The sequence below is a fragment of the Nicotiana tabacum genome, chromosome 4 (assembly GCF_000715075.1).
Source record: "Nicotiana tabacum cultivar K326 chromosome 4, ASM71507v2, whole genome shotgun sequence".
Taxonomy (NCBI): Eukaryota; Viridiplantae; Streptophyta; class Magnoliopsida; order Solanales; family Solanaceae; genus Nicotiana; species Nicotiana tabacum.
Window position 1 is genome coordinate 14,913,552 of NC_134083.1, and position 23,355 is coordinate 14,936,906.

Below are 23,355 nucleotides of genomic sequence, written 5' to 3' on the forward strand. Positions count from 1 at the left end.
GTCTTGACCACGAATGGGGCTCCCAGTAGATAATGCCTCCAAAGGCGTAAGCAATGAACGACAGCCAATAATTCTTTCTCATGGGCGGCATAGCGTCGCTCTGCATCCTTCAGTTTCCGGCTCTCGTACGCTACGGGATGCCCTTCTTGTAGCAATACTCCACCAAGTGCATAGTCGGAGGCATCCGTTTGCACTTCGAATGGCTTGGCCAAGTCAGGGAGGGCCAAGACTGGGCTACTGGACATAGCCATCTTCAATGCGTCGAAGGCCTTTGCCCGCTTGGGGCCCCAATCCCACGGGGTGGCCTTCTTGAGAAGTTCTGTCAGCGGCACTGCAATGAGGGAGTAACTTTTCACAAACCGCCGATAGAAGTTGCATAGGCCAAGGAACGACCTCAAGGCATGTATATCCTTAGGAGGCGGCCATTCTGTAATGGCCTGAATCTTCTGCTGGTCCATCTTGATCCTCCCTTCCTCGATGACATGTCCGAGGAAGTCAATTTGTTTCTGAGCAAAGGAGCACTTGGATAGCTTCGCATATAGTTCGTGCTTCCGCAATCGGGCTAGGACCTTCCGCAAATGCTCCAGGTGTTCTTCTAGTGTCTGGCTATATACCACAATGTCATCCAAATAAACCACGACGAATTCGTCAATGTATTCTCGGAAGACTTGGTTCATCAAGGTGCAAAATGTGGCTGGCGCGTTAGTCAAGCCAAAGGGCATAACCAGGAAGTCGTACGACCCATATCTTGTCACACAGGTCGTCTTGTGCTCATCACCATCGGCAATCCGAACTTGCCAATAACCTGTCCTCAGGTCTATTTTGGTGAATACCGTCGCACCACCCAGTCTATCAAACAAGTCTGCCATTAGCGGAATAGGGTACTTGTTTTTCACAGTGATTTTGTTTAGAGCCCGGTAATCCACGCAGAGTCGTAAACTACCATCATGTTTCTTTTGGAATAGCACAGGGGACCCGTATGGGGACTTAGAGGGCACAATGATCCCTGTGTCTAGCATTTCCGTCAATTGTCTCCGAAGCTCGGCGAGTTCGGGTTGTGACATTCTGTATGGCGCCCGGGCAGGTGGCTTCGCACCCGGCACCAACTCAATCTCATGGTCCACAGTTCGCCTAGGCGGAAGACGCTTTGGCATGTCTTGTGGCATGATGTCTTCAAATTCCAGAAGTAACTCCTTCACGGGTGCAGGAATGGGACCCGAGGAGCGTTCTATATCTTCCATGCAGAGGGTAGCCAGGAACGTGGGTTCATGTCTTTTTACCCCCTTCTTCAACTGCAAGGCCGAGATGTTCTCGACTGCCATCTTCATGGGAATGCACGGAATAATGCAGGGCTTGGCCCCATTTGCCCCCATCATCAGCAGCATGTCTGCATACGGAGCGGGCATGGTATTGGTCTGTCTCAGGAATTCCAACCCCACGATTAACTCAAAGTCATCTATGATCACTACGCGCAGGTTGAACTTTCCTTCATAAGGGCCAAGCTTCACTGGTACTTCTTTGGCTATTCCACCCACTGGTTGAGGTGGTGAGTTGATAGCCTTCACACGACCTTTGCCCTTTCCTACGACTAGTCCAAGACGCTCCACCTGAGTCGAGGCTAAGTAGTTGTGGGTGGCACCTGTGTCTATCATTGCCCGAATGGGCTTGCCATTTACCTTCATGTCAACGAACATTAGGGTCCTCTCTTGATGAGGAGGAGTCCTCAAATTCGCCTTCTTATTTCCTTTCCTGGCAATTGGACAGGGGTCCTTCTTCTTGCGGATACCGGCACTGGTACCCGCTAAGGGCTCAGAAATGGAGCCAACAATTGCATTGAATGCACCTACTGGCTCGGTCTGGTCCGCATCATCGGCGTCGTCATCCGTCCCATCCTCAAAAGCTTGATGGGCATTCATCTGTGCATGTGGACATTCATTATTCCAATGTGGTCCGCCGCAATGGCGACATCCTGAGGGGGGCTTCCTCCCCCGATCATTGTTGTTAGATGCAGCACTAGTACTGCCGGAAGAGGGAGTCTTGGATTTGGGTGCACTCCGGTCTCCTCCACTTCTGCTAGGGCCACTAGTGTTTGGTTGGCCCCCTTTGTATCCTCCTCGGACAGGCTGTTGAGGCCTATCCTTCCGGGCTTCCACTTGGTAATCCCCAAGGCACTCTGCTGCTTGGATTGCCTTAGGCAACGTGTCTACCCTTTGTCTCTGCAACTCCATCCGGGCATAAGGTTTCAACCCTTCCAGGAAGGTGAAGAGTTTGTCTTTGTCCCCCATGTCACGGATGTTCAGCATGAGCGCGGAGAATTCCCGCACGTAATCTCGCACTGATTTGGTCTGGCGGAGCTCCCGCAACTTTCTCCTGGCATTGTACTCAACATTTTCGGGGAAGAACTGTAGGCGTATGGCTGCCTTCAGTTCCGCCCATGTGTCGAGGGCATCTTCACCTGCCTTGATGGCTTCGTACTTCACCCGCCACCAGAGTTTGGCATCACCCTGAAGATACATGGCAGCAGTTGCTACCTTCTTAGCTTCTTCCAGGCTTCCCACGGCATCGAAGTATTGCTCGATGTCGAAAATGAAATTTTCCACTTCTTTGGCATTCCGAGCTCCACTGTATGGCTTTGGCTCAGGAATTTTCAGCTTTTGTGCCATGGGGGCGAGGTTCACACCACCCCCAAATTGGTTTCCGCCTCCTCGAAGTAGGCCTTGTAAAGCAGCATTGACAACGTTGAGCTGGCCTGTCAAGTTGTCAATGGTTTGTTGCATGGCAGTCACCCTGTCTGCCTCTTGTTCCCTGTTGGCTAAATCCTCGGCACGCTCCTGCTGGAGGACCTCAAATTTACCAAAAATTTCAGCTGCCTCTGTGGCTGCTGTTTGCCGGTCTCCTTCAGAGTCGCGGCTGATGTTTTCTATGTCAACTTCGGCCTGGATGAGTCTGCGGTCCAGGTCGTCCAACCTTTGCACTAGGCTGGTTTTTAGATCGGGCACCATTTCCACGATGGGCCGTAATGCGTCAACTGTTCCCTCAAGGGTCGCGATGCGATCCCCATAATTCACCATGGTCAGAAATTGTGGTAATTGCAATGTGATCCCTCGTCCGATGTCGAGCCTAGGCTCTGATACCAACTGTTACGCGGCGCCTTCCTGAAGTTCCTTGGAAGGGCGACGTAAGGCTAGGCAACCGATGTCAGTACGGTTGCTGTCCGCCAACTGAGGTCCCCTCCGTACGCTAGACTAGATTGTCAGTGCCGTACGGGAAAACCAATGTCATGAGCAATTGAAAGAGAGCAGAAAAGAGAATTGAGAATGAAAGAAAGCTTGATTGCATTGAATGAAAGCTATTACAGAAAACAAGACGGTGTCGGGGGGAGAGACACCAGTACAGAGAATTGTTTGCTTGCTTGAAAGTTTTGATTGCTTGGTCCCCCTTAATAATGCTTAAAAAAATAAACCAAAGTTACATGACTAGACCTATGAAAGCTGGAAAATCACACTTAAAGAAAATGCAGCAAAACTACTCTATATTTACAATGAAAAGGACTTAGTCTTCTACAAAGCAGCAGCAAGTCCTTTGGCAGCAACTTTGTCTTTAGCATCAGGGTCTGCGCGCGCGGCATTGTCTGCGCGCGCGGCGCTGTCGGCTTTTGCCTGTGGCTGGGCGCTGGCGATGGCTATCGGTGGGGCGACAGAGGCACATGCGCGCTTGTCACTTGGAGTTGCCGAGACCACGGGGCCGACCGTGGCGACGGGCGTTGGGAGGCTGGCCAGGACGCCACGGGGCGCGTCCAAGGGGTCATGGGGCATGGCTGGAAAGCCGCCCATGACATTACTCATGTATATTGGTCAATTAATTTATCTAAGTTATGTAGTTATTCCAAAGTCAGAGTCATCCTACACAATTCAGAACTGTGACTCATTATTCTTCACAAAAAATGTTTTTTTTTGGTACCTCAAACTTGTACAAGAGGGAAATAATAAACCTTGAATATTCAGTGGGGAAACTCCCGTGCATGTTCCAACATGATAAACGTGACTCGTGACCTTGTATGATGTTTACCGGAGCTTTTGTCTTCTTATTTAGTAAAGGTTGGTGGCAGCCTTGTTACGTTTATTCCTAAAATAATATTCTTGATCACCACTGAAGCACCGCGTGCAATACATTTGACAATGCTTTTCGGAATGAGATATACTACTGAATAGTTTATTATACAAAACGCAATTATAGATTTAGTTTCGTTGTATCCTAGAAGCTCTTGCACCAAAGTTAAGGAAATAGATATTGTAGCTTGATTGAAACAACTATATCTACTATCATGTTGTCAAAGTACTAGTACTACTAGCACACACCGAACGAATTAGTTCGTGGTACGCGAGTTTTCGGAATGTTTAGTTAAAATTGACATAACAATTCCCTTTCATTAGGGAACCACGTAGGTACAGGCTTACAGCTGTAGAGGATAGCCTCTAACAGCGACAACTGTCTCTTCTTAACTCTATGCTGTCAAATTTATTTACTGATTAGGTTCGTTTCAACTAGTTCAAATTCAATAACAGGGTGTGCATAAGTTGGGTTGGTCCGAATTTTTTAATTATCAAACCAAATTAATGGTGTCAGATTTTTAAATTTATAAACCAAACCAAACCAACTAAGTCGGATTTTTCAATCTCAATTTCTTTCGGGTTTTCGAATTTTTTTCGGTAAAATCTTCATAGCATAAAATATGTAACTTATACTTCAAATATTTCTTAAGTCCTAGTAAAATACAACTATATAATGTGTTTTTTAAAAACTAACACAATAATATGAGATAAGTCATAGCAACAACAATAACAACAACATACCCAGTTTTATCCCATATCGTGGGGTCTGGTGAGAGTAGTATGTACACAGACCTTATCCCTACCTTGTGAGGATAGAGAGGTTGTTTTCAATAGACCCTCGGCTCAGGAAAGCATAAGCACCATATTAATGAAAATATAGACAAGAAGGGACAGTACCAAAAAGCCATATAAAAGCAGAATAAAAACAACAAGATATTAAGGTAATCAACAATGAAAGAAAATAATGGTTAGTCATAAAAACATACTGCCCACAAAAAGCGAGACTGCGTGCCAATACTACTGTTATGAATACTCTAGATTACCTACTCTACTACCCTAATCCTCGACCTTCATACCTTCCTATCAAGGATCATGTCCTCGGTCAGCTGAAGCTGCGCCATGTCTAGCCTAATCACTTCTCCCCACTTCTTCTTTGGTCTACCTCTACTTCTTCGTAGGCCCTCCAATGTCAACCTCACACCTCCTCACCGGGACGTCTGTGCACCTCCTCCTCACATGACCAAACCACCTAAGCCGCGTTTCCCGCATCTTGTCCTCAATAGGGGTCACACCTACCTTGTCGTGAATAATCTCATTTCTGATCCTATCTAACTTGGTGTGCCCGCACATCCATCTCAACATCCTCACCTCTGCTACCTTCATCTTCTGGACATAGCATAAAATATGTAACTTGTGCTCCAAATATTTCTTAAATCCTAGTAAATACAACTATATAATGTGTTTTCCAAGAAACTAACACAATAATATGAGATAAGTCATAGCATTATACTAAAATATTCAATAATAAAGATAAGATAATAAAATTACATAAAATAAATATTGCTAATTAATAAGTCATAATGAAAGTTAACATAATTTAAAAATATTATATATGTCATGCTAAAATAAGTATAGCTAATAAGTACTAATATTAATTATATAACTAAGCACTAAAGAAAAAGATAAACTAAGTTATGCATTTTCATTGTAAACCAATGTAAAACTAAAATAATTATCCAACACTATCGTCATTCCTAGTATTAAATTGAATTTCTTTTGTTAGCATTAGTATTGATTTGAACTTTGTTTGAATTATTACATTTATGGGCTATAAAATTTATTTACCATTCAAGAGTGTTAAATCTAAACTTGAAATAATATGTTAAAAGATAAAACTGTGAAAAAGTTTAAGAAATATTTATAAATTACATTATAATAAATATTTATATGTATAAAATATTTTTTAAAATTATATAAATGTATTATCGTGTTGGTTTGGTTTCGATTTGACTTTTTTTTAGTTAAAATCAAATCAAACTAATTATGATCGGGTTTTATTTTCCAATACCAAATCACTTCAATTTTTTTTTTCGATTTGATTCTGATTATCAATTTGATGCATTTATCTGTTTTTCCTCTTTGCAACCTATTCAATAGTCTGTCCAACATTAAGATTCCGAGCTCCCAGTTCATTTGAGAAATTGGGACTCGTGTTCTGCTTTAGGATTTCTCTCTCTTTCCCTTTTAATTAGCTGTTTAAACTAGCAAAATCTGTACCTTTGAAAAAAGTACGTAAATACTTTGACACCTAACGGTAACAAAAATGGGCTAACGAAAGTGTTCAAATTTTATTATGAATTGAAAATCTGAACCATTACTAATTACTATCAAGTGAGGACTAAGAATTGTCGGGATTCTTCTTGTTTTGTGCTCAAACTTTAGCATAAAACAAACAAGAAAAGGTGAAAACTAGTTTAGTACCATTTTTGCATAATTATTACTACTACTTATTTATTGCTACTCAACTAGCAGCCTTTTTTTAAATATCAATAATCAATGAAAACTTGCATCTAGCTCTAAGCTCGTATTACTCCATTATTCATTTTCGGGTCAAGGAGTTCACCATATAATACAAATACATAATGTTATGTTTTGTTGCATAATTATTTTGTACGGTCTCTATTTTATTTTGTTTGACACTATTTACTCATTAGTTCGCCTAAAAAAAGACATATTTTAATATTTTCTTAATGAGAAATTTTTGACAGTCAAATGAATATTATGACTTGTTTTAAATTACAAATTTCAAAACTTGGTCTCTTATCAATTTTACTCGTTTTAATTTTAAAATTAAATAATTTTTAATATATAAATGGTTATCATGCTTTTTGAACAAATTTAAAAAAAATAGAAGACTGGCACATAATTGTGAAGGTGAGGAGTTGCTTGGTTACCCGGATGAGATAGATAAAAATATTCTATGAGGTTAGCTATCTCGGTACTACGAAATAGCTAATCCTATCATTTTAATTCAAAATAGTTCTCGGGGTTAATTAATACACATAACAAAACATAAAATAGAATAATTTCCCATTTTATTTCGAGAGTAATTACCCCTATCCCAATTCCCACCAACCAAACATACATGAGAGTATTCTTTTGTCCCATTTCGTGTGAGTTTTACGTGGAGAACAGAATTTCAACCTCCATTATTGACCGCAAGTTTTAATTACTATAAATTTCCTTCTACCACTGGCTGCGTATTCGAGATTTTGAGAGAGAGAGCTAAAGAGGAGAGGTCCAGAGCAAAAACGACAGACGGGACCAAAATGGAAGGAGAATATGAAAAGTCAGCCTCTGTCAAGACGCCATTGATAGTCGACGACCGTGAAAAGCAGAGTCTTTTTAATGAAACAAGAAATAATAATGGTGGTTTTAGCAAGGAGCAAATTGTAGAGGAAGTAAAGAAGCAAGTATGGCTAGCCGGACCCCTAGTGAGCGTAACCCTTTTGCAGTTTTCTTTACAGCTTATAGCCATAATGTTTGTTGGTCATCTTGGAAAATTGCCTCTCTCTGGTGCTTCTATGGCTACTTCCTTTACATCTGTTACTGGTATTAGCCTATTGGTGAGTTCAGCTTCTATATCTTCTAATTTTCAATTTAAACATTCGAATGAAGATAGCAATACTGATTTTAGTTTCGGAGTATCCAACTTAGCTGTTGCTTCTTAAAAACTATGTTGTGTGTTTCTTTTGACCAAACTTGGTCAAGTTTCTAGAACCACTTCATTTTAATGCTAGTCATTAGAAGACTTATTAAATCCTATTAACTCAATTTTTGTTCAATTTAGTGCTGCTTTTCCAACTTGTTCTTCTTGCTTCCTCGGTATTATTTTGCCATTTCTTCTATCAGATCTTCCTTTAACTTTCTAGTAATATTAGTCTCATAAGGATACGTGTTAGTACGGTAGGTGTGGATCTGTGGTGCGTCATTTGTTGGTTTTGGACATCCCTTTCCTAGAAATTACACAATATTTAATTTAGTATTAGTAATGAATGGGTATTGCTCCAAATAATTGGTGATTTCTGAAGCTAAGAATGAGTAATCTGTTATCACTTTGTGTTAAGTGTGACTATCTCATTTAAAAGCTTAAGTTGTTAGAGAGTGCACACTTTTATTTACTTAATTATGTCTTCAACACGCCCCTTACGTGCGGGCTTGATTCTATTTGATGAGCCAAGCATGGGATATTTCTTTTTAATATTGGGTGGCGGTGAAACTCGAACCCAGGACTTTTGGCTGCTCTGATACCATGTTGAAATGTGCGACCATCTCATCTTAAAGCTTAAGTTATTGGAGAGTATACACTTTTATTTACTTAATTATGTCTTCAACACTTTGCACTAACCATGCCGCATATTTTTGTTGTTGTTAGTGTAAATATCTTAAAATTGGAGACACGAGATTAAGTCGTCATTATTCATGTTGTTGCTCCGGTGCGTGGAATTGGAAACACCCTCTTCATAGTCAGGAAGAAAATAGAGCACAGTTCAAGATTCTTATTTAATTCTTTATGACATCAAAATACACTACATCTTATTAATACGGCTTGATTTCTGATGGAAATTCTTTTATCATGTTTACGAATAGATGGGGATGTCAAGTGCACTGGACACATTTTGCGGGCAGTCATATGGAGCAAAGCAGTATCATATGCTTGGCATTCACATGCAGAGAGCAATGATTATACTTTCACTTGTAAGCATACCTCTTGCAGTCATATGGGGAAACACTGGCCCTATTCTGAAGCTGTTAGGCCAAGATCCTAGTATAGCAGATGAAGCCGGTCATTATGCCTTGTATTTTATCCCCGGTATTTTCGCTTATGGATTGCTCCAATGTGTTGTAAGATTCTTACAAACACAAAGTATTGTCATCCCTATGGTGTTATGTGCTGGAATTACAACTTTAATCCACATCCTTATCTGTTGGATTTTGGTTTTCAAGTCTGCCCTTGGCGGCAAAGGAGCTGCTCTTGCAAGTTCTATCTCTTACTGGCTTAACTTTTTGTTTTTGGCTCTTTATGTCAAGTTTTCTCCTTCATGTGCAAAAACTTGGACAGGACTGTCAAAAGAAGCTCTGAAAGATATGCTTACTTTTATTAGACTCGCAATTCCCTCGGCCATCATGGTCTGGTCAGTCCACATTTCTTGGTTTTCCCATAAGTAAGTAGTACTAGTTTATTTATTGATTGTTAACGTGTCTACTTTTATGATTATCAACAGCTTAGAAATGTGGTCATTTGAGCTAATGGTTCTGCTTTCTGGCCTTCTTCCAAATCCACAGTTGGAAACCTCGGTGCTCTCAATTTGGTTCGAATTGTTCACCTCTCGTTTAATGCAGTACCTTCTGATTGGTTTATCAAGCAAAATCTTTCATTTTCAAGCATTACTTACTGATACGCTTCATTGGTTCCTAGTCTTAATACAGCAGCAACGGTATGGATGATCCCTTTTGGACTGAGTGCTGCTATAAGGTTAGTCATCGGAATATGTATAACTTTGGTTCATATTAATTTGTAAGTGTTGTGAAGTAGACATGTCTTGTGCATTGCAGTACACGGGTCTCAAATGAACTGGGAGCAGGTCATCCTCAAATTGCACGTTTGGCGCTCTATGTTGTACTGGCAGTGGCTGTTACAGAGGGACTTGTGTTGGGATTGGTCATGATACTGATACGTAACCTATGGGGATATGCTTACAGCAATGAGAATGAAGTTGTTACATACATCGCCACGATGATGCCACTTCTTGCTGCATCAAATTTCATGGATGGCCTTCAATGTGTTCTCTCAGGTTCGCACTTATAAATGTTGCAACTGTTTTTTTCTGAAAATATATAGTTAATACAATAAGATTGTACCCTTTGCGACGAGGAGTCGTAAATACAAATAATACTACTTCTCACCCACTGCTTAAAATCTTGAATCTGCATTTGAATAAATACTATTCTAAGATCCTTTTTCTTAATACAAACTGTCAATCACTATGATTCATGAGCACGATCATGCGTTTTATTTGGAGTTGAAGAAGAAACGAGTGAGATATGTGCTGTTGATAAGGACTAAGGAGCATGCATATTTCACATACAGGTGCTGTAAGAGGGTTTGGATGGCAGAAGATAGGGGCAATTATTAACCTTGGATCCTATTATCTTGTGGGAATTCCTTCTGCTGTCTTGATGGCGTTCGTTCTTCACATCGGAGGGAAGGTAACGATCTTACTATCACAGGTTAATTACTGTAAAGATTCTTTACACTGTCAGTGTGTATAACTTAAAAACTTTTCTTTAGCCTCTTGAAGGTGCAATTAAATTCACTGCACTTTCATAAAGATTTGATTAATCTTTTCTTTTCTTTGCAATTACAAACAGGGTTTATGGTTGGGTATTATTTGTGCACTCCTAGTACAAGTGCTGTCTCTTCTTTTCATTACAATGCGCACTAACTGGGAACAAGAAGTAAGCAACTCCCCACCCAGCCTAACTCATTGGTTACTTGAGAATTTTTCCCATAATTCTGATATAAATTTTTTGTTGTTTAGGCACAGAAAGCTCAAGAGAGAGTTGAGGAAACAACATTAGCAGTGGAGGCATTGTACTGAGTGTGCACCTTTTATCCACTTCAATAAAGGCAGCTTCATAACACAAGTCATAACTAAACAAAAGATTTTGACCTGTTGAAAAGTTTATTATTGTTTACCCGAAAAATCGGATAATGTTAAATTTAGATGTGGTTCTAAGGGTATGCAAATTCCTTTGATACAAAATGACAATACAGATATTTTTGCTATAAAGTGGGAATAATGAACAGGAAGACTGAATGAGTTAAAGAAAACAAGCACAATGAAATCTCAATGTCTCTTCCAGCGGCCTGGTCTATTGCAGCCTATGTCCCTTTTTATAGTAGAGGGTCACTGCTTTATCTATAACAACATAATAAAATAATACATATAGTGGAGGACCCATGATGGTTTGTCTCTTCCTTGATTCCCGCCAAGATTCTCTCTTTCGGTGCGGTTGTAACGGCTCTTGTCTGCGAGCTTAGCACTGGCTCGAGCTCGGTGTTAGATCGAACCCCCAGTCTTGGTTCGAGCTCGATTCTGCCTTGGGGAATCGATATTCGGGACTTGTGTCGATCGGTGTTGCCCCGTAGTCCGATTCAGACACGGGATCGATAACGGTATCGAGTTTCACCGTCGATTGGTCTTATAGTTCGAAGTTCGACGTTCCTACTTCGGAATTCGTCCGAGCTTGTCGTGTGGATACCCTTCGATTGAAACGTCATTGTCTCGACCAGTCTTTATGACTGAGATCGGTTTTGACCGTACACAGATAGTCCCCTCGTTTCTCGGAAAGGATGTGGCGAGGAACGATATGATTTCCTTGCGACTCGATCAGGTTTATGCTAACGTTTCTATTGACCCCGACTATGACGTATGTAATGCTCGATCATCTTATGCGTCTTTATAGTCCCCGACTTTATCGAGGATACCTGAATTTTTTCTTCCCCTGTGGGAATTGCCAGTTGCCTTCGGTCCTTGGTGACCGGAGAAGATCAATCAGTGATGAATGCATGTCGTTTCAATGAGGCCCAACATGCTTTGAATCGGGTAACTTCTGATGGCGTTTTAGCTGCTTCTTTTACACAGAGTTGTAGGTAATTCTAATGTTTCTCCTTTTGTTTGCGGGCTTCGATGTTGCATTACGAGGCTTTTCTCTGAATCAGGGAGGAGCATGATGCCGAGGTTCGGAGCCTCACTGAGAAGAGTGACTCGTAATGGTCGAGTGAGTGATTGCTCGGACTTGAAATAAAGGTAGCCCGTAGGCTTGGTAGTCGAGCGAATGATTCGAACTCGATGCAATGTAGCCCGTAGGCTTAATGGTCGAGTGAGTGATTGCTCGAACTCGAAATAAAGGTAGCCCGTAGGCTTGGCGGTCGAGCGAACGATTCTAACTCGATGCAATGTAGCCCGTAGGCTTAATGGTCGAGTGAGTGATTGCTCGAACTCGAAATAAAGGTAGCCCGTAGGCTTGGCAATCGAGCGAATGATTCGAACTCGATGCAATGTAGCCCGTAGGCGTAATGGTCGAGTGAGTGATTGCTCGAACTCGAAATAAAGGTAGCCCGTAGGCTTGGCAATCGAGCGAATGATTCGAACTCGATGCAATGTAGCCCGTAGGCGTAATGGTCGAGTGAGTGATTGCTCGAACTCGAAATAAAAGTAGCCCGTAGGCTTGGCGGTTGAGCGAACGATTCTAACTCGATGCAATGTAGCCCGTAGGCTTAATGGTCGAGTGAGTGATTGCTCGAACTCGAAATAAAGGTAGCCCGTAGGCTTGGCAATCTAGCGAATGATTCGAACTCGATGCAATGTAGCCCGTAGGCGTAATGGTCGAGTGAGTGATTGCTCGAACTCGAAATAAAGGTAGCCCGTAGGCTTGGCAATCGAGCGAATGATTCGAACTCGATGCAATATAGTCCGTAGGCGTAATGGTCGAGTGAGTAATTGCTCGAACTCGAAATAAAGGTAGCCCGTAGGCTTGGCAGTCGAGCGAATGATTCGAACTCGATGCAATGTAACCCGTAGGCTTAATGGTCGAGTGAGTGATTGCTCGAACTCGAAATAAAGGTAGCATGTAGCCTTGGAAATCGAGCGAATGATTCGAACTCGATGCAATGTAGCTCGTAGGCTTAATGGTCGAGTGAGTGATTGCTCGAACTCGAAATAAAGGTAGCCCGTAGGCTTGGCGGTCGAGCGAACGATTCTAACTCGATGCAATGTAGCCCGTAGGCTTAATGGTCGAGTGAGTGATTGCTCGAACTCGAAATAAAGGTAGCCCGTAGGCTTGGCAATCGAGCGAACGATTCGAACTCGATGCAATGTAGCCCGTAGGCGTAATGGTCGAGTGAGTGATTGCTCGAACTCGAAATAAAGGTAGCCTGTAGGCTTGGCAGTCGAGCGAATGATTCAAACTCGATGCAATGTAGCCCGTAGGCTTAATGGTCGAGTGAGTGATTGCTCGAACTCGAAATAAAGGTATCCCGTAGCCTTGGAAATCGAGTGAATGATTCGAACTCGATGCAATGTAGCTCGTAGGCTTAATGGCCGAGTGAGTGATTGCTCGAACTCGAAATAAAGGTAGCTCGTAGGCTTGGCAGTCGAGCGAATATTTCGAACTCGATGCAATGTAGCCCGTAGGCATAAAGGTCAAAGTAGCCAGTAGGCTTAATGGTCGAGTGAGTGATTGCTCGAACTCGAAATAAAGGTAGCCTTGGCAGTCGAGCGAATGATTCGAACTCGATCCTGTTTGCATAATAAATCTTGAACATAGAATATCGGTAAAGAAGAGAGCTTTCTTTGCAGGTCATTATTGCTCGAACTCGAAATAAAGGTAGCCCGTAGGCTTGGCAGTCGAGCGAATATTTCGAACTCGATGCAATGTAGCCTGTAGGCTTAATGGTCGAGTGAGTGATTGCTCGAACTCGAAATAAAGGTAGCTCGTAGGCTTGGCAGTCGAGCGAATATTTCGAACTCGATGCAATGTAGCCCGTAGGCATAAAGGTCAAAGTAGCCAGTAGGCTTAATGGTCGAGTGAGTGATTGCTCGAACTCGAAATAAAGGTAGCCTTGGCAGTCGAGCGAATGATTCGAACTCGATCCTGTTTGCATAATAAATCTTGAACATAGAATATCGGTAAAGAAGAGAGCTTTCTTTGCAGGTCATTATACATGGGTTCATGTTTTGCGTCAGGGCTTGGGCCAACTATATAAGCATGGTTCGTTTTGACCGTTTGGCCCTTACAACGTTTCCCGTTGAGACACTGTTTGTCATGAAATAACGAAGTAACTTCCTTTGCACCGAACTTGATAATCACTATAGATGCATTTAATGATAAAGCCCCTCTGTGTGCGAGGTTGATTTTAAAGAAGCCTTGGATACTCAGCAGTAGTATCGTTTCCGCTATATGGCTGGTATCGATCTCTGGTCGACTTTTGCTTTTTCGTAATGGACTTAGAAGTCAACTGGTCATCTTCAACTCTTATTTTGGATTGATATCGATTGTGCATATCGGTCCAAGTAATAGCTGGGTACTCGATCAGATTTTGCTTCAGCCGCCGCGAAGCCCTCGAGCTCCGCCCATTTAGACCTTGAGTGAAAGCTTGAACAACCCAATCGTCTGTGACTGGTGGAAGATCCATTCGTTCCATTTGAAAACGAGCTACGAACTCCCTTAGCATCTCGTTATCCTTTTGTATTACCTTGAATAGGTCCGACTTTCTGGTTTCGACCTTTATGGCTCCGGCATGAGCTTTTACGAAGCAATCTGCAAGTATAGCAAAAGAATCAATGGAGTTAGATGGTAAATTATGATACCATATCATTGCCCCCTTTGACAGGGTTTCACCGAATTTTTTAATAATACAGATTCGATCTCATCATCTTCCAAATCATTGCCCTTGATGGCACACGTGTAAGAAGTGACGTGCTCGTTGGGGTCGGTCGTTCCGTTATATTTGGGTATTTCGGGCATACGAAATTTTTTTGGGATTGGTTTTGGGGCTGCACTCGAGGGAAAAGGCTTTTGAATGAATTTTTTTGAATCTAGCCCTTTTATCATTGGTGGAGCCCCCGGGATCTTGTCGACCCTGGAATTATATGTTTCTACTTTTTTATCGTTGGCTTCGACTCGTTTTGTGAGTTCCTCGAGCAATTTAGTAATTTCGGGAGTAGTCCCCGATTCTTGCTCATTTGGCTTCTCTGTGGCTGGTTTCGCTCTGTGGGTGACTTCTCGAAGCGGATTGGGCTCCGGCCTGTTTTGCACCTGAGTTTGGCTCTGCAACTGAGCTATCGCTATTTGCTGGGCTTGTAACATCTCGAAGATCATCCGTAAGCTGACTCTGATCTCCTCCTTGTTATGGGTGTCTCGAGCTACGGATCGAGTACCGCCCTGAATGTTTCTTTCTGGTTCGGAATGCTGATTCGCCTCTAGAGCTATTTGTGAATTGACATCCAATGATATTTCGGCTTGAATTTCGAGTGCTTCGATTCGAGCCTCAGCGCCTTCATCGAGTGGCCTTCCGGCCCCGGTCGCCAAGTTGTTGGTTTCATCTTGAAGGTCGGCTTCGTGGTCGATAGGTGAAGCCATTGTTGATTTTAAGTTGCAAACTGGCGTGTACTTTAGGTTTATATCAAACGATCACTGTTACCCTTGGCCCCACTGTGGGCGCCAAACTGTTTACCCGAAAAATCGAATAATGTTAAATTTAGATGTGGTTCTAAGGGTATGCAAATTCCTTTGATACAAAATGACAATACAGATATTTTTGCTATAAAGTGGGAATAATGAACAGGAAGACTGAATGAGTTAAAGAAAACAAGCACAATGAAATCTCAATGTCTCTTCCAGCGGCCTGGTCTATTGCAGCCTATGTCCCTTTTTATAGTAGAGGGTCACTGCTTTATCTATAACAACATAATAAAATAATACATATAGTAGAGGACCCATGATGGTTTGTCTCTTCCTTGATTCCCGCCAAGATTCTCTCCCTCGGTGCGCTTGTAACGGCTCTTGTCTGCGAGCTTAGCACTGGCTCGAGCTCGGTGTTAGATCGAACCCCCAGTTTTGGTTCGAGCTCGATTCTGCCTTGGGGAATCGATATTCGGGGTTTGTGTCGATCGGTGTTGCCCCGTAGTCCGATTCGGACACTGGCTCGATAACGGTATCGAGTTTCGCCGTTGATTGGTCTTATAGTTCGAAGCTCGACGTTCCTACTTCGGAATTCGTCCGAGCTTGTCGTGTGGATACCCTTCGATTGAAACGTCATTGTCTCGACCAGTCTTTATGACTGAGAATCAATTTTGACCGTACACAATTATCTAGGAGAAATCTAAGAAAGAACTCTAATCTAGTTTTGTAGTTCTGCTATGTGCCATATTATTATTGAGCAAGAAGGCCAATGGCTTTCTTAATATAAATTTAAGCTACTTCCCAATATAAATTCTCAAGTTGGACAATTGCTAATGCTAGAGACTGAGGTGTAGTTGATTGGAAAAATGCTAGTAATTAAAATAGCCACTGTCATGAAATTAAAAATTCCACAACCATGTCAATGACTATTTTTCAATTACTGAAAAGTGGCTATTGTTATTGTTGTTAAAATATTACTGTATGTATCCTTCCATCTTGGAGAACTAAGTAGGAGGTAGGCTTATCAGTGGGTCAAGATCGGGAAAAAAAAAATCATAAATAGTCTAATTTACAACTGGTAATTGAAAAATAGTCACAGTTTCAAAAGTAATCAAAATTTAGCCACTTTTCATTTAAAGATAAAATCTGAACAAAAACACCCTTAAAAATTCGAAAAAGTTCCACCATAATATGCTAGAGTTCAATTTTTTTACATTTGAGATTTCAGCATAATGTGTTGAAATTTCTTAATATGCTGGAAGTTTATGCCCGGGAGCTTCGTATCCACCATATAATGCTGAAACTTTTCGTGTTTCAGTTAGGGTATTTTTGTCCAAATTTTATCTCCGCATAAAATAGTGATGTTTTTTAATGATTTTGTAAACACTGAGTATTTTTCGATTACTCGTCCAAAAACTAACTAGCTTATGCTATATTTACGGTTTGAACCAAGGACATCGTATTTTGTTTTTTCATGCCCGTGTCCATTCATTATTAGGGCCAACTATGTCCATTAGTCCACGGGCCACTTGAGAGATACTGAAACCGTTATCCATTTTTGCCTTCCTATACAATATTTAAAATTTATTTATTAAAATTATTCTATTTTTGTTTATTATCCGCTCTAAACAAGGATTACTTACAAATTATATACAATCCATTATTAGTGCCTTAAATTAGGGAATTTAGTTACATCTTTTTCCATACTCTCCACTCCTCTTTCAATAAGGAGATTAGTGTATGCGACGGTACTGAGTCAGTATTTTTCGTTCCAAATTCATTACTGGGACGGGAAGGATCTTTGTATCAATGTTTTTGCTGAGGTGGCTGATAATCTGCGGAGTTAATAGCTAGGTTTGCAGTACAAAATCAAGATTGCATCTATTGTAATGTAGTCTTTCGACTGTATTGCAGTCTCACATATTTTACTAATAATGTCGGGAATTGATCAACACCCCACTACTCTTCATTCTGTTAATTAACCTTGTGAACTTGGATACATTAGTACGTCCAAGTATAGACCCTTTTGACGTGTCATCAGAGATACTTTGATTGCAGCCGTGAAAAGTTTTTAATTCTTATCTTAACTGTTGTATAAAAAACTATTGTATCATATGACCAAAATTTTAAGAGGTGAAGTCGCTTTTATTTTCTTGCATACTTTACTTTTCACGAAGAGTTTCTAGTTCGATCACATTTGAAGCCTATAGTCAATTAACTTTGAGGGCTGAAACGTGTATGTCATGAATCAGTGCACATGAGTCAACTGAAATATTCCTGCTACAATATTCATATTTTTCATACAACTAATTATATATTATACAACTTATTTATAACTTATCTACAACTTTCATACATTATTTCTACCCAGTTAAATACAACTACAATATCATACAACTTAAATACAAATTTTTTACATGTCTTTTGTATATTTTATATCTGATTTATACATAATAAAAATAAATTTCATACAACTAATTATATATTATACAACTTATTTACAACTTATCTACAACTTTCATATATTATTTCTACCCAGTTAAATACAACTACAATACCATACAACTTAAATACAATTTTTATGCAATATGTCTTTTGTATAGTTTGTATCTGATTTGTATATATTTTGTATGTGGTGTGTGCTTCTTCCTCTCTAAAATTCCAATCAAAACTTAGTCACTTAATACAATTTTGATACACATCAACAGCTTTATGTAAAAAGATAGTATTGATAACTTAAATAATAAATTTTATACAACGATTCATACATTATACAACTATTTTTCAACTTTCATACAACATTCAAATAAAAAATATATATATAACTACAACATAATACAATTTACATATAATTATAATACAACTTTACTACAATCTCGTAAGTATATTTTATGTCATGTTTTCGAGTTTCAATCTGAAATTCAGCCAAAATCAAGTCTAATATTCACCAAAATACCCTAAAAATTGAGATATAAACTCCAAATAATATTCTCAATTATTTGCAACAATACCCAATCCAAACAAATAATGATTTTTGAAAACCCAAATTCGATTTCAAAACTTTTTAATGACTGTCAATGGTAGAGAGTCAAATACCTTCAAATTGTGCAACATGAAAGGAAATTGCTAAGTTAAAACGATTGAAATTCATTGATGAATTTCATTAAAACTCTATACAACAAGAAAGCATAAAAAAACAGAGAACATCAAATGAAGAAAAATTGGGGGAAAAACAAGTGAGGAGTGGGCAAGTATAAAGGGATAAGGAAATAACTGATATTCCTTATTCAATTCCTAATATAAAAGGGATACTCATTTAAAACTTATTTATATGTAATTGGTAAATTGTATATGACCATATAATTAAATTAAAATTTGAGTAGGGGGAGGGGGGTAATAAGATTTCAAATAGTGTATAGGAAAGTAAAAATCTCTATCCATAATACATTTCTCTAGCGTTTGAACATAGATTTAGTTGAAACTTGAAAAAATGAGTTTTTGAAGATGAGATGAAAAATTATTTTTAAATATTGAAATTGTGTTTGGACATGCATTTTACTGGAAAAGAATTTGAAGTTTTGTGAGTAGAAAACTTCAAAAATTCAAAAACTACTCTAGAGCTGATTTTGGGATTTGAAGATTTTGTTTTTAAAATTTGCCAAAATATAGTTAAAATCTATAAACAAACAGATATTTGAAAATAAAATTTGAAAAAAAGATCCCAAATTCTATGGGCAAACGAGAGATTCATGTATGTCTGCTTTCAGGAATCAGGTGTAGAAAAGATTTCTAGTTCCAAATTTAATGAAATATTGATCAGTAATAGCTAACTGTAAAAAAGTAATATGCTCGTAAAGAAAAGTTGATTTTCTTGCTTATAGCACAGGAGCTAACGTAAAAGGAAAAAACTCAAGAAAATACCGAAAGAAATTAACATGCAACATTTTGCCATTCAAAGCTCATTTTAAAGTTTCAGGGGAAAACAAATTTATCGTATGTATATTTGTTTATATTTATATTATATATGTAAAAGTAGAGTATATCATATTTGTGAAAACTACCATGACCCTTAATCTTTAGTTGTTTCCGACAACAAAGAGTACTATAGGATTTCTTGTTCTAGTAAGTAAGGGGGAAAAAAAGAATATACTAATTTTATCTTAAAACATTATTACAATATTAAAGAGAAATCATAATGCAAGTTTAAAGTTCAAAATAACGATTACTGATGAAAAAGTTCTAGGTGTAACGACTATGATATATCCTCCAACGAACAACGCAAAATGGTCATGTATAACTCTGTAAAGATCTCTTACGTGTAAAAATTAAGATTTGTCGAATGATTTGACATTTTAAAAAAAATTGCTAACGGATTACAAAACCAATTGACCCTGTGGTGTGCGGTAAGGTAAGTCCTAACACATCCCTTTTTAAGGGAAAATGACAACCACATAGTTGAAGACCCTTAAGTTAGTGCTCTCCACTTCAATTCTATAAGAAGAAAGCAAGTAATAATCAAGGAAAGAGTCGTTTGCTGCATAATTCCAATTCAAATCAAGAAATATAGTCGGCAGATTCTGTTACCACCTAACTCGAAAGGATAATTGAAATAAAACAGGCAGGTAAGACTTTTTATTTTTTATTTTCTTTTCCTCCCACATCTGATTAATTAGGATGCATGTAATTACAAAGGTTCATCTTTTGTAATCATATGCTTAGCTTAATTGACCATATTTTTTGGTCCTAAATCCTATTTAACAAGGGCAGGTGACAAACGTTTATAGTATTGATTAGTTCTTTGACGGTGATGATCGATTTAGACTATAAATTACGTTTTGTTTCTATTTATTTCCTTTTTCATTCTAAAATTGATTATTTCTTGGTTTTCTAGTAACACATTCAACTTATTATAGGGTTGTAGGTAATCGAACATAAATATTAGTATGTGCTACTGCTTACTACAAAATGCATGTTCTAGCTAACAATTTTGGCTATTAGGGGAAGGAAGGTGACAAATATCAGCCAAATTAGTTGTCATTTTTACTCTAGTGGTAAGGCATTAATAGTTAATTTACTTATTATAATTGTAGCGGCTGTTGACTCTTTAAATTTTCCAAGTGATTTTATAACAACTTTAGTTGAACAGTTCCTTTCGAAGCTGAAAATCATGGCACGAAATTGATACCCAATGAAACACAAACGTCACCTAAATATTATTAAAAAAACCATATGATTGCCTTACCTGTAACCAACAGTGTCCTTTTCAAATTCATGCAAAAAGATATAATTATTCTTCACTAAGTAAGCTAGTTCAAGTGGACATGAGAATTGATGTATAAATAATAGCACTAAAGCAACTTCTCTTTAGTGTTTTTGTTGACTCTTTGAGCCAAATTAAGTAGAGACAATAGCTGCATTTTCTCACTAAGAGAAGAAAAAAAATGTATAATCCCATATTGGCAAAGGGCTTTAGCAACTATGAACGTAAAAGATTTGGATGTGGTGCTTTTATTATAATCTTGATTATTGTGTTTAGCAGTTGCATGGTTTTCAAGCCTCATTTGCCTCCTCTGTCTGTTAGTAAGTCCTCTGCATTTTAGCCATCATTTCCAGTAGTAATATTCTAATTTAACCTCTGTTAATAGCTTCATATTAAGCTGATTTTACACATTTTTTTTCTAGATGGTGATGCCATGAATTTGCAATTATCAATAAATGCTGCTGAAGATATGCTTGTGATCAAGGACACGACCCTTCTCAAGAAATTAGGTTAGTCAACATCGTAATACCCTATAGAAATTCTTGCTATCTAGAATTTCAATAGGATGAGTGCACTATTGTGAAGAGGTGGATCTTGAATTTATATTTGACGGGTTTAACTTTAATTTCTTACCTTGAACCCACTACATTTTTAAAATTATAAGTTCAAAAATTATATTCTTAACACGAAACTCATTGAAATTTGAAATCCCAAATTCTTATATTGACATTCAGATGAAACTATTTGCAGAAACTGAGAAAAGGGATACTAAGCCAATGTGTAATATGTTGGAACCATTGTCTGATTACTGTGAAACCAAAGGGGACATAAGGGTCCAAGGGAAATCCTCAACAATTTTCGTTGTGTCATATGATTTCAACATCTCTACTGGGAACAATTCATGGACCATACAACCTTATCCAAGAAAAGGAAATGCAGTAGCAATGACAAAAGTTAAATCTTGGACAATAAAATTAGTAGAAGACGGCGAAAATATTCCAAAATGCAGTATTTATCATGGCTATCCAGCAGTTTTATTTTCACTTGGAGGATATTCAGGGAACCATTTTCATGATTTCTCAGATTTACTCATCCCAATCTTTTCAAATTCGCGACATTTTAATTCAGAAGTGCACTTTCTTGCCACGGATTACAAATCTTGGTGGATAGGTAAGTACAGGACATTGCTCAATATGTTGTCTAAGCACAAAATTCTTGATATTGACAATGAAAACGAGGTACATTGTTTTCCTAGTATGGTAACTGGCCTTAAATCTCACAAAGAATTCAGCATTGATTCCTCAAAATTCCCAAATGGGGTGTCAATGCGCGATTTCAGACATTTCTTAAGGAGTTCATTTTCTCTGAAGAGAGCCGAGGCCATCAATTTGAACAAAGATTTTGGTAATAGGCCAAGGTTGATGATTATGTCAAGAAAAAAATCGCGAATTTTATTAAACGAGGATGAAGTTAGAAAAATGGCTGAAGATTTAGGATACGAGGTTGTCCTAGCAGAGGCTAACCTTAGTACAAATTTGTCAAGATTCGCGCAAACCGTTAATTCTTGTGATGTTATTTTGGGAGTACATGGCGCGGGATTAACTAACATGGTTTTTCTCCCAGATAATGCAGTTTTAATTCAGTTAGTTCCTTTAGGAGCAATGGATAATTTGGCTAAACGTGATTTTGGAGATCCTACACAAGAAATGAACATAAGGTATTTGGATTATAAGATAGTGGTAAATGAGAGTTCTTTGGTTGAACAATATCCACTTGATCATGAAGTTTTTAAGAATCCATCATCATTTTATAGAAAAGGATGGGATACATTTAGATCAATTTACTTGGATAAACAGAATGTAAAAGTTGATATCAATAGGTTTCGATCCACTTTGGTAGAAGCTCAAAAGCTTCTAGCCACTTCTTGATTTTGCACTCGTGTACATGTTTCAATTTTTGCCCATGGAAGGAATGGCATTTTTTAAAGTTGTTGAAAGATTATGTTACAATTTGACTTCTCTATAACAGTCATCCTTTGTAGCAATACTTCACAATAAAGGTCAAGCTTTCGTTGGAACCAAATTTCAATATTATATTATAATATATGTTCTTTATGAAAGCAATTCGTTATAGCATTCAAAAAATATCGGAACAAACGAGATTATTACAGAGAAGTTTGATTGTACTACTCCTAATTGTTTAGTAACATTACGAGGTAGAGAAACGAATATTACATTACAAGCGTAACGAGAAAGTAAATGACAAATGGCCCAGAATATCATCACATCATAGTCTTACAACACAACACGGTAGCAAATATAACAACCAAGAATAACCACAATTCATCTTTTCCGTTGCGGCGCAACCCGATCCACATATCAATACTAATATTGTTGCGGCGTGCAACTCAATCCATATATATATATATATATATATATATATATATATATATATATATATATATATATATATTTGAATTTTCTTTTAATGAATAAATTACACTTTCAAAAAAAAAAAAAAATATATATATATATATATATATATATATATATATATATATATATATATATATATTTGAAGCTGAACTTTTGTACTTTGAGCCGGTGCTCAAAAAAATCATCTAAAAAGAATCAATTTAAAATATTTGATAATTTAGTTAATTGCTTATTTTCTTTTAATTGATGAATATCATGTGCGATGTCACATAGAAGGCATAGCGGTGGAGAGGATTAG

At 38.6% G+C, this 23,355-nt stretch overlaps 2 protein-coding genes across 2 annotated transcripts; both read left to right on the forward strand.

The window, feature by feature from the left end:
- Positions 1–7,289: 7,289 nt before the first annotated feature.
- Positions 7,290–11,007, forward strand: LOC107762131 (protein DETOXIFICATION 16). The gene is made up of 8 exons (XM_016580457.2): positions 7,290–7,738; positions 8,763–9,307; positions 9,398–9,484; positions 9,592–9,648; positions 9,729–9,967; positions 10,264–10,382; positions 10,545–10,631; positions 10,715–11,007. Exons 1-8 carry the CDS (start codon positions 7,442–7,444, stop codon positions 10,772–10,774), a joined length of 1,491 nt encoding a protein of 496 aa, XP_016435943.1. The 5' UTR covers positions 7,290–7,441; the 3' UTR covers positions 10,775–11,007.
- Positions 11,008–20,748: 9,741 nt separating this feature from the next.
- On the forward strand, positions 20,749–22,603 carry LOC107765390 (alpha-1,3-arabinosyltransferase XAT3-like). The gene is made up of 3 exons (XM_016584030.2): positions 20,749–20,942; positions 21,045–21,131; positions 21,373–22,603. Exons 1-3 carry the CDS (start codon positions 20,804–20,806, stop codon positions 22,548–22,550), a joined length of 1,404 nt encoding a protein of 467 aa, XP_016439516.2. The 5' UTR covers positions 20,749–20,803; the 3' UTR covers positions 22,551–22,603.
- The last annotated feature ends 752 nt before the right edge of the window (positions 22,604–23,355 follow it).